The sequence below is a fragment of the Trichomycterus rosablanca genome, chromosome 11 (assembly GCF_030014385.1).
Source record: "Trichomycterus rosablanca isolate fTriRos1 chromosome 11, fTriRos1.hap1, whole genome shotgun sequence".
Classification (NCBI taxonomy): Eukaryota; Metazoa; Chordata; class Actinopteri; order Siluriformes; family Trichomycteridae; genus Trichomycterus; species Trichomycterus rosablanca.
In genome coordinates this window covers 37,422,498-37,434,862 of record NC_085998.1, presented here as the reverse complement: position 1 = coordinate 37,434,862, position 12,365 = coordinate 37,422,498, and the positions used below count along the sequence as shown (strand labels likewise).

Here is a 12,365-nt window from a genome sequence, read left to right as displayed (position 1 = left end):
GGCCTCATAACACACAAGACGTTAAGCTTTTTCTTCTTGAAGCACAAACTCGTATTTGCTTTCCTATCTTTCATTAAATTCACTTATTTCTGGATCAATCTTGAGATTATTTGTAGAAACTTCTCAGCATCACTTGTTGGAAAAGCGCCTCAGTTAAACGATGATGTGGAAACACCGCCATCTAGTGGTGGGATACGGTCACTTCATGGGTTACAAAATCGACATGCATTGTGGAAGATGTAGTTTATGTATAATTTTACAATATATTTTAGCACAATTATACTCCTTTCAAGCTCTCACGGGCCACATAAAATGGCGTGGCGGGCCTTGAGTTTGACACACGTGGTGTACATGATCAGAAGTGCATCAATTGCATTGTATGATGTCCAAAACCCAGTTCTAGCTGATTTAGACCAGTTCCTGTGTTAACTGTGGAATCTTCCACTGACCTACAAGGTCACCAACAACAGATTATTAAATGTTTATTTTATCAGTTGATATCGCATTCACAAAGCCTCTGTTGGTGTGATCCTTCTCTGCAGACAAGATTAAAACTCTTTTCAACTCTCAGTCAAGTCTCTGAGCTATTTTATTAAGGGTTTTTCCACCACAGTACTCATAACAAAAATAATAATAATAAAAATATCAGAACATGCAACACTTCTGGCGCCGCTTAATTAAAAAAAATGCCACTTAATCTCTTTCAAAAACATTTTATTTGAGAACATTCCTTTTACAGAATTTCCCCTGATTATCCAGGGTCATTATCTAGTGCACTCTTCTCACCGAGTCATGAATTTTCCATGGGTTTCAAAACCACTTTCTGCTGGCTGTGCCAAGTTGAGTGGAAAGCTTGATATAATAACATAATACACACTATTGACAACACTAAGACTATTGGGAGTTTATTCAGATGCAGTTTCGTATGACATCTATTTTAGTTTAATATCATAAATGGTATATATTTGGAGCCGTGAGAAGATAAAAACCCAGCAAAAGAACATGACACTTTAGTATGCTTCACAATTCCAGCGGTAGTTTAGTGGTTAAAGTACCGGACTAGGCTTAAGAAGGCCGCTGGTTTAAGCCTCACTAGTACATATTGCCGGTTGATCTCCTGAGCAAGACCCTTAAGCGTCAATTGCTGGCGATGTACTCAAGCACAGCTGTAAGTCGCTTTGGATGAAAGCGTGTGCTAAATGCAAACCGTCCTACATTCAGGGTTGAATTAAACAATAAGTTTCTCTCCGTCGTGTCTGTGCTTCGCTTCTATTACCATCATATAAATGTCTCGTTGCATCAGAGCATCGAGCACTAAAGACCAAGCCGGGCAAGCAGGACCACCTCGTTCTTTATTAAACAACGGCACAGCCGGCGCGAAGCGGTTTTGCCTCGTGTCGCATAAATGCAGCCTAACCTAATCAGTCCGCTTATGAACCGTGAGAAGCGCAATAGTATTACAGCCCACGGTCAGTGTTCCAGGGCTCAGGTGTTGGAGAGAGCACCGGCTGCAGTGGTCTGAAGAGATGCTGAGCTCAGTAAGCGTTGATGAGAGGGAATGCTGGGTAGCGTGGGTCGTACTGTAGAAACAACACGACAGAAAATCCCATTATATAATTGTTGGTATAGAAATATTGGAACATTATAGCCACACCTATCACCATATCAGCATAATAGGCCCGAAAATCTCAATGCAAGATGTCATAACAGTGTTATTTTCAATTAATCACACTTAAAGTGTCAATTCTGGCCACTTAAGGCTGAAAATGACTGACGACTATCCTAATGATCATGATGTGAGGATATAAAGTCACATTTTCACAATACAACACATGCATCACCTTATCAGACCTGATTATGAAAGCTCTAGAGTCCTGTTCAGGGGTTTAGTGTACACATAATCAGTACATTTAACATTATTTATATATACAGTGAGGAAAGTTTATTCAAGCACAGCTGAAGTTGTGAGCTGGGGCCTCCGTGGATCGGACTTGTCTGTCCAGCACGTCCCACAGATGCTCGATTGGATTGAGATCTGGGGAATCAGGAGGCCAAGTCGACACCTCAAACTGGTCGCTGTGCTCCTCAAACCGTTCCTGAAGCGTTTTAGCTCTGTGGCAGGGAGCATCATCCTGCTGAAAGAGGCCACAGATATCAGGGAACCGTCTCCATGAGAGGGTGAACATGGTCTGCAACGATGCTTAGGTAGGTGCTATGTGTCAAGGTAACGTCCACACGGATGGCAGGACCCGAGGTTTTGGAGCAGAACATTGCCTCCGCCGGCTTGCTTTGTTTACAGTGGTCTTAATGTTATGCCTTGTCGGTATATATATATATACAGTGTATCACAAAAGTGAGTACACCCCTCACATTTCTGCAGATATTTAAGTATATCTTTTCATGGGACAACACTGACAAAAGGACACTTTGACACAATGAAAAGTAGTCTGTGTGCAGCTTATATAACAGTGTAAATTTATTCTTCCCTCAAAATAACTCAATATACAGCCATTAATGTCTAAACCACCGGCAACAAAAGTGAGTACACCCCTAAGAGACTACACCCCTAAATGTCCAAATTGAGCACTGCTTGTCATTTTTCCTCCAAAATGTCATGTGATTTGTTAGTGTTACTAGGTCTCAGGTGTGCATAGGAAGCAGGTGTGTTCAATTTAGTAGTACAGCTCTCACACTCTCTCATACTGGTCCAACATGGCACCTCATGGCAAAGAACTCTCTGAGGATCTTAAAAGACGAATTGTTGCGCTACATGAAGATGGCCTTGGCTACAAGAAGATTGCCAACACCCTGAAACTGAGCTGCAGCACAGTGGCCAAGATCATCCAGCGTTTTAAAAGAGCAGGGTCCACTCAGAACAGACCTCACGTTGGTCGTCCAAAGAAGCTGAGTGCACGTGCTCAGCGTCACATCCAACTGCTGTCTTTGAAAGATAGGCGCAGGAGTGCTGTCAGCATTGCTGCAGAGATTGAAAAGGTGGGGGGTCAGCCTGTCAGTGCTCAGACCATACGCCGCACACTACATCAAATTGGTCTGCATGGCTGTCACCCCAGAAGGAAGCCTCTTCTGAAGTCTCTACACAAGAAAGCCCGCAAACAGTTTGCTGAAGACATGTCAACAAAGGACATGGATTACTGGAACCATGTCCTATGGTCTGATGAGACCAAGATTAATTTGTTTGGTTCAGATGGTCTCAAGCATGTGTGGCGGCAATCAGGTGAGGAGTACAAAGATAAGTGTGTCATGCCTACAGTCAAGCATGGTGGTGGGAATGCCATGGTCTGGGGCTGCATGAGTGCAGCAGGTGTTGGGGAGTTACATTTCATTGAGGGACACATGAACTCCAATATGTACTGTGAAATACTGAAGCAGAGCATGATCCCCTCCCTCCGGAAACTGAGTCGCAGGGCAGTGTTCCAGCATGATAATGACCCCAAACACACCTCTAAGACGACCACTGCTTTATTGAAGAGGCTGAGGGTAAAGGTGATGGACTGGCCAAGCATGTCTCCAGACCTAAACCCAATAGAACATCTTTGGGGCATCCTCAAGCGGAAGGTGGAGGAGCGCAAAGTCTCGAATATCTGCCAGCTCCGTGATGTCGTCATGGAGGAGTGGAAAAGCATTCCAGTGGCAACCTGTGAAGCTCTGGTAAACTCCATGCCAAGGAGAGTTAAGGAAGTTCTGGGAAATAGTGGTGGCCACACAAAATATTGACACTTCAAGAACTTTCACTAAGGGGTGTACTCACTTTTGTTGCCGGTGGTTTAGACATTAATGGCTGTATATTGAGTTATTTTGAGGGAAGAATAAATTTACACTGTTATATAAGCTGCACACAGACTACTTTTCATTGTGTCAAAGTGTCATTTTGTCAGTGTTGTCCCATGAAAAGATATACTTAAATATCTGCAGAAATGTGAGGGGTGTACTCACTTTTGTGATACACTGTATATATACTGTATTTTGTAAATGTATCAGATAAATTGCAAATTAAATAGCACATCAAAATGAAAGGCTAAATCTTGCAGACTGAACGTCATCTTACTGGGCAGCTCACCGATATTGCTCTGGTCAGGAGTAACGCCCTGACCGATCCCACCTTCCTCACTACCCAGCAGCCGCTGAAAGGCTTCGAAATTCACCGACGCATCATCCTCGGTCAGCACGTGAGGAGGCCGTCCGTCCCCCGATCGACACACCTCGAAGCGAACCCACTGATAACTAAACAAAGCCATAAACACACAGTCCACGCGAGTTCAGAAACAGTTCGTAAAGTCTTTTTAAATCTGAAACGTTCACTCACTCGTTGCACTTGCGAGCTCCGGGACAGCTCTGGATCAAGTTCTGAATCGTTGGTACCGAGAAACCAAAAAAGTCTGCACCAGTGGGGCTGACATAGGCCAGAGGTTTTCCCCTATTTAACAACAAAAAAGATTAGACTGCTACTGGAAATGCACAATCAATTAAGTGCACAGAAATAAATAGTTGAGATTATTTTAAATACCACAACGTATTTACCTCTTTGCAGCAATAGCTTTCAGCAGCTCTGCATGGCAGCTCAGAGCGGACGAGCCGACGATGGAATTTTGTGGGTCGTCTTCAGGTACAATCTCAAACTGTCATTAATAAGTACAAAAGAAACGATGTTTATTCACTACACAGTAAATTCAGACCTTTTGACTGTTTTGCACATCTTTGTGTTGTGGATCTGACTTGGATGGATGTAATTGCCATCACTTAATAACCCACAACGACAAACTGCAAACATGCTTTTACAGTTTTATTTTTTTTATTATAAAATATGTTTATATATATAAAAAAAACAACTATTTGGACCCTTTATTAAATACTTTCTAGAAACCCCTTTGGTAGCTCAATAATTTCCTTTGGGATAATCAATCACTCAGTGTATAGCTATCAATCCATCCATCCATCCACCTATTCATCCATCCGTCTATCTATATGTATGTCCGTCCATCCATCCATCCATCAACCCAGCCATCTATCTATCTATCCATCCAACCATCCGTCTATCTGTCAGTCAGTCCGTCCGTCCGTCCAGCTATCTATCTATCTATCTATCTATCCATCCAACCATCCGTCTATCTATATGTATGTCCGTCCATCCATCCATCCATCCATCCATCCATCCATCTATCTATCATCTATCTGCCTGCCTGCCTGTCTCTCTGTCTATCCATCCGTCTATCTGTCAGTCTGTCCGTCCGTCCATCCATCCATCCATCCATCTATCTATCCACCCATCCGTCTATCTATCCACCCATCCATATATCTATATGTATGTCCGTCCATCCATCCATCCATCCATCCATCCATCCATCCATCTATCCATCCATCTATCTATCATCTATCTGCCTGCCTGCCTGTCTGTCTCTCTGTCTATCCATCCGTCTATCTGTCAGTCTGTCCGTCCGTCCATCCATCAACCCAGCCATCTATCTATCTATCTATCTATCTATCTATCTATCTATCTATCTATCTATCTATCTATCTATCTATCCGTCTATCTGTCAGTCCGTCCGTCCATCCATCCATCCATCCATCCATCCAGCTATCTATATGTATGTCCGTCCATATATCCATCCATCCATCCATCCATCTATCTGTCAGTATGTCCGTCCATCCGTCCGTCCATCCATCCATCCATCCATCCAACCATCCATCCATCTATCACAACCTTAGAACAGAATATATACCTGTGGACCTTGGCCACCATCTTTAATCTGGCAGGTATAGAGACACTGCTGCTGCGGGTTCTTCATGCTGGCAAACACTCTCGTACTGCAGAAGCCCACAGGGTAAATGGCGCTTTCATCATGGAAGTGAGCCCGATCTGTTATGATCTAAAAACACACACACACACACACACACACCTATTGAATACGGGGCCTAAATAAAGAGGAATTAATTAGAATTACAAGTGTTTAATTTGTATATGATTGATTACTGACCTCACCCAGGCTATAGACAGTAAGTCCTCCCAGCACAATGGGAAACACGGGTCTACCAGAAGAGTCCAGCGGGATGGGCTGAACGATCTTACGCGCTCCGCTCTCCGCCACTTTTCTCTTTTTGGAAATCTTCTTCACCACTGAGAATAGAAACGGGAGGACAAAGAAATGAGGAAAATACCCAGTAAACATGATACGACTATAAAGAGCTGCTAAAGTCAGAAAACAAATAAACCTTCATAACAATGCAAATGAAATTATCAAATGAATTTCAACTCATTTACATTAAAAATTAGAATTTCTATACAATCTATAAACATGCATGACAAGTTATAAGCATCCCAAAAGCCTTCTGTCACTCCATTAAGCTGTTTAGTGATATAAAACAAGCGTCCTTAATTTATATTTACAGAAACACTAAATACGATGATACACAGGGTACAAACAATAAGGACCTGGACCCTTACTTTCCTCTCTTCCGTTTTCCTTCCCTCGTTCTTTTCGTTCTTTCTTGGGTTTCTTAGGAAAGCTCTCCTCAGTCCCCGATGGTCCGGGTCCCTGGCTTTGGCCTGCTGACACAGCGGCCGGCCCCGCCGTAGTGGAGCTGAACGCCACAGGAGTGTGAGAAACGGATGCTGGATGTGAGAGCAGCTCTCCTTCTGTCAGGGACTGGTACTGCAGCAGAGTCTTCAGGAGAAACCTGGGGCAAGAAAAAATATCAATGGTCTGATTCTCAAAGGCTCAACTTTATACATTTATAAACAAACACAAGTAAAGAACAAAGAGCAACATATATTTAAGATTTAAAATTTATATTCTGAACAGGACTATGTTTTATCTTTCAGTGGATATATCTAGTTTAAGTGTGTTTACTGGACTAGTAAGCAGAAGGTTGCTGGTTCAAACCCCACCACTGCCAGCACTGTTGGGCCCTTGAGCAAAGCCCTTAACCCTCAATTGCTTAGACTGTATACTGTAAGTTACTTTGGATAAAAGCGTCCACTAAATGCCAAAAATTGGTCAGTCATATTGGTCGGTCAAATGTATGTGGACACCCCACCTCATTATTATTATCCAAGTTCAGGGATTTTTGGAAGGACGTCCAGTTCTTAATGTTACTATTGTTCCATATTTTATTCATTTATTGATGACCATCTTCACTGAGTACCATGGTATATTTTACGCCTTGGAAATGTTCGTACCCTTCTCCTGACCGATACCTATCAACAATAGGCTCCCTTTAGGGAGAGGCACGCCAGCGACGAGATTTTGAACACCCCGGTTCGAGTCTCGGCTCTGCTACCGGACACAAATTGGCCACCCTGTCTGTCGGTTGGGGAAATGACCGAACTAAGTGGGTGGGGTCTGGTGAACGGATAAAGGCGGCCGTGCAGGAGCACGGGTGTAAAGAAGGGGTCCACTAGGACTGCGTATGCGTCGAAGGGCACGTGAGCAGCAATATATCCTCCTCGATTGCAATGCGAAAGATAAATTGACTACGCTATGTAGAAAAAACTCCATTTCATGCTTTGTAAGCTCTTTGTGAACCATGGCTTTTGCAGTAAGATGCCTCTAGGTCAGAGCTTTTCAAACCCCGGGTCGTGCCCCTTAGGTGGGTCGCCAGCCGTACAAAAAATAGGATGCAGAGAAATATAATAACTAAATAAAGCTGTACACAAACGCCTCCTTGTGGAGGGTTTATATTACATCTTGTATACAGAGGGTAAGACTGGATAAAAATAAAGTTTGTAAATAAGAAACTCCACACACCTTCTCTCTTCTTTTGCACGTACAAACTTCTCCTCCAAGCGAGCAACCTCATCACATAAAGCTGCATTTTCCTGCAGATAAACATGCACCAGCACATTATATCTTTATAAACACCTTCTGAAATAATATCATTAAGAGCTGGATCAACCTCTGTGTAAACCTGCTTACAAAGATCATGGTGCGAGCAGCCTTGCGAAGACGAAGGTACTTCAGTCTGTATTTCTCATTGTGGTTCCTGCGGACGGGCTTCTTGACCTTTGGTCTGGGCTCAGAGTGACTGTGCGGGGACGATACCGAAGGCACGGATGGCAGAGACGGACCTGAGCTCTGGAAGGCCGTCGGAGCGGAAAACGCCTGCAGAGCCTGCTGTCTCTCCTCATCGGTCTGAGTGCAAAATAAAATGCCATTGAAAAAAAACTTATCACATGCCTACAAACCAGGATTTTGAGCCACATTTTCCTGCAATTCACTCACCAATTACTGGACATTCATACACAAAATAAGACAATGAGCAATTTAACATTTAAAACAAATGATGACAGATGATATGGGTGATTAGAATGATTAGAATGTAAAAAAAAAAAAGGTGCAAATATAATATTTTCTGCCACTTTATTAGGAATATATTAGGTGTATGCTTGTTCCTTTATGTTATCCTTTTGAATGTCATCAGACACTTTACACAGATTAGGCATAACATTATGACCACTGACAGGTGAAGTGAATAACACTGATTATCTCTTCATCGCGGCAGCTGTTAGTGGGGGGGGGGATATATCAGGCAGCAAGTGATGTTAGAAGCAGGAAAAATGGGCGATCGTGAGGATCTGAGCGAGTTTGACGAGGGCCAAACTGTGATGGCTAGACGACTGGGTCAGAGCATCTCCAAAACTGCAGCTCTTGTGGGGTGTTCCCGGTCTGCAGTGGTCAGTATCTATTAAAAGTGGTCCAAGGAAGGAACAGTGGTAAACCGGCGACAGGGTCATGGGCGGCCAAGGCTCAGACTGCTGAAGAAGTTAATGCTGGTTCTGATAGAAAGGTGTCAGAATACACAGAGCATCACAGTTGCGGGGCTGTTTTGGCAGCAAAAGGGGGGCCAACACAATATTAGGAAGGTGGTCATAATGTTATTCTGGACAATATAACACCAGGCAGGCATACCTTGGCTGGGACGCCAATTCATCACAGCCAGTCCATCGGAACTGACAAAATGTGAGTAACCTTTTGAGAACTTCCCTAAAGCTTGGGTCTCGACCTGGTACTTCGACCACTACATGATCAATATGAGCATGTTTAGGATGTGAAAGAACTAAAAATCTGTCAACAATGACAACATGAACTAAAATAAGAGCAAAGACGTGTTTAACCCAGTTACTGAAGTGTTCCTAATAAAGTGGCCAATGAAGGCAGCAGTCCAGTTGTTAATACAACCCTTACACACATATTTTCTGTTAATCATTCAACCTAAAACATGATTGACCAACAATGTGGCCGTTACGTCCCTTTTCATTTAGTGTAGAGGAGGATTATAGGCTGAGATTATCATGGAACAAAACAAACTTACCAGGAGAGCAAAGACTCCGTTTCTGTTCTCAATCCTCTTGAAGCGCCTGCTACCTTTCTGTGTCTGAAATATTTATGTATTTATTTATTTAATTAGGATTTTAACGTCATGTTTTACACACTTTGGTTACATTCATGACAGGACAGGTAGTTACTCGTTACACAAGATTCATCAGTTCAATTTTGTATCTCCAATTCACCTCACTTGCACGTTTTTGGACTGTGGGAGGAAACCGGAGAACTCCACACAGAAAGGACCCAGATTGCTGCACCTGGGGATCGAACCCAGGACCTTCTTGCTGTGAGGCGACGGTGCTACCCACCGAGCCACCTGAGGGCTGAACTCTACACACAGCACACCATGGTGCAAACCTTCTTCTCATGGTCTACAGATCTACAGCAGTATAAAGTCTTATGCAGTTTTAACACTCATGGCACTTCTTGTTTTGTTGATTTTTATATGTAAAAAAGAGTTCTCTGCAGATTTAACGACTATACTCTATTGTAAAAACATAAAACATACATAATATGGTGTAAAATAACAAATGGTGTAAATGAAATGCATGGAACATGGTTAAAAATCATAATTGGCATGATCATGAAGGGTTGATGAAGTGTGCACACCCTATCGTCTGTGTCTTACCTCACGGTACATCACAGCCTCCAGACTAGACTTTGCACTAGAGAAGACAAAAATGTTATTAAAACTTAAATGACTAAATATTACACATAAGACCTTACAAAGTGCATAAATGATTTTTATACTTGGACTGAACCAATCCACGATCTATGATCCTCTGTTTGATCTCCTTGATGTGCATAGGACGCCCGGCTTCTTCCAGAACGATCTAAAACAATCCGAATGTGGTTGCTTTTAGTTCACTACAGACGTGACCAAGCTTAACATTAAACAAACAAAGTTATGATATAATAACAACTGGAAGTAATTGCTGAGGAAAAAAATTTAACCTGAGCAGCATCGAGCCATGTGAGGTTTGGTTTGTCAACAACTTCTTCAGATGGTTCACTGTAAACAACAACAAAACAACACACCATATTATTATTATTGTTATTATTATTAGGATGGTTCATCACTCTTAGCAGTTTGTTTTGTTTGTTTATTATGATTTTAACGTCATGTTAAACCTACGTGGACACGGGGAGAACATGCAAACTCCACACAGAAAGGATCCGAACCGCCCCACCTGGGGATCGAAGCCAGGACCTTCCAAATCCAAACTGATTGTGCTTTGTTCCACACTGCATTGGGTGCAGCTGTGTTGTTTGGATTTTTAAATACATTTTTGTTATTGCTGTGTTAAGATCAATGCAGACAATACTAAAGTGGAATTAGGGGTAGTGAAGATTGCATACCTACAAAATGCACCGACATGATCAATCCTAATACTCACCTTTCCAGAGTTTCAGATGCTGCTGCCAGACTCGTCATGTTGTCCAAAGCTGGGAAGAGAGAATAAGTTCCCTGTCCGTCTGTCTCCATCTCTGACTCAAAGTTGGACAGGCTGTTAAGAGGGTCCATCTCATGAAACAGGCTGAATTTTGACAGTTGACCAACTGTGGCACATAAAACACAGAGATGTACGTTAGGATGACATTCGGGTGTCAATTCGTATCCCTAAACAAAGAAATACGTGATTTAAAAATGAAAATAAAAACGTTTCGAGTTTGGTTAGCATTCGCATGGCTGCGTCGCAAATCAGACTCAAGTGCACTGCATAGTGTGTCAAACGAGAATCTGCAGCATTTAATAGTGCACTAGTTTTACACACTTTGAAGTACAAAATGCGCGGTTTGGGACGCGGCCCTAACATAAACAATCGACGCCAATTTGCAAGGAATTGTGTTTGAAAACTATAATACAGGTTAATAAACGACCTGAAACGTTAAATTTTATAAGACAATGTGTGTTTTTACCTTTTAACGCGTCAACATTGTGTTAAGGTCATAAAATCTGCATATAAAGCTAACAAACCTAGCAAGTTATCATGCTAGCTTTAGCTTGGTCTCACGCAGCATACTGTTATTCTATTACACCGATATATAGGATAAGAAATGCTTACCTTTTATACTGACATACTATTTAGTACACTTATACGCGACTTCAGACCTAACACATATACTTTATGTTAGCCAGTTTCATTTAAATAATAGATAAACAGAGAAACATTTACCTGGAACACTGTTGTAACCTAGGGAAAGTGTTCATGCTAAGTAGGGAGTAGGGTGTATGGTATAATTTGGGACGTTTCCCTCTTTACCCCCTCTTGGTATATGCACAGGCTGAACAGTGTAATTGCGACATCTGCTGTAATTCAGTTGTAATTACAGTAATTCGTGTAATCAATGAGTGACCAATCGAGCATAAATATATGTAAATTGGGCAGTAAAAACACAATTTTAAGCACTTTTCAGAGTGTTTTATGTTTTTTTTAAATGAATATTAAATGCACTGTGTAGTCACTGTATACATATTTAATTTATTGCTTTCAAAATGATGCAAATAAACTTGCACGTATAAATCTAAGAAAGTGTATCATTAAACTGTAACACTGTCCTCACTGTAGCAGGTTTGATAGGGAAATACATGGTGCATAGAATCATTTTGCATGGTCCAGTTGGTGTTCATATCAGCTTGTAAAGCAGCTTTGGAACATCTTGGACGAGGCGCCACTCCATCGCAGGGCAGACACACATACACACACATACACACTCATTCACCTATAGGGCAATATTTGGACTGTGGGAGGAAACAGGAGCTCCCGGGGGAAACCCATGCAGACACGCGGAGAACATGCAAACTCTGCACAGAAAGGACCCGGACCGCCCCACCTGTGGCCTTCTTGCTGTAAGGCAACAGTGCTACCCACTTACCAATCGTGCCCCCCTGGTATGAGATTAATCACACAATAGGAGCTTGTTGGACACCCCATTCCTAAACCATGAACATATTTATGTAGCTGCTTCTTTCCCATTTGCAGCTTTCTCTCTTTGGGGAAAGGCTTTTTACAAGGTTAAGGA

The 12,365-nt window shown here is 42.2% G+C and overlaps 1 protein-coding gene across 3 annotated transcripts; it reads right to left on the bottom strand.

Annotated features, from left to right (window-relative positions):
- Positions 1-697: 697 nt before the first annotated feature.
- tbrg1 (transforming growth factor beta regulator 1) lies at positions 698-11,546 on the bottom strand. 3 transcript variants are annotated; one of them, XM_063004882.1, is made up of 15 exons: positions 11,519-11,546; positions 10,739-10,901; positions 10,296-10,353; positions 10,092-10,174; positions 9,970-10,006; positions 9,328-9,390; positions 7,932-8,147; positions 7,764-7,834; positions 6,461-6,693; positions 5,994-6,133; positions 5,739-5,885; positions 4,540-4,637; positions 4,325-4,435; positions 4,079-4,242; positions 698-1,580 (listed from the first exon to the last, which is right to left on the bottom strand). In XM_063004882.1, exons 2-15 carry the CDS (start codon positions 10,864-10,866, stop codon positions 1,486-1,488), a joined length of 1,644 nt encoding a protein of 547 aa, XP_062860952.1. In that variant the 5' UTR covers positions 10,867-10,901; positions 11,519-11,546; the 3' UTR covers positions 698-1,485. The 3 variants fall into 3 exon arrangements, with proteins under 3 accessions (XP_062860952.1, XP_062860954.1, XP_062860953.1); XM_063004883.1 differs by lacking the exon at positions 698-1,580 and adding an exon at positions 1,599-2,135; XM_063004884.1 differs by lacking the exons at positions 10,739-10,901; positions 11,519-11,546 and adding an exon at positions 10,477-10,571.
- Positions 11,547-12,365: the final 819 nt, after the last annotated feature.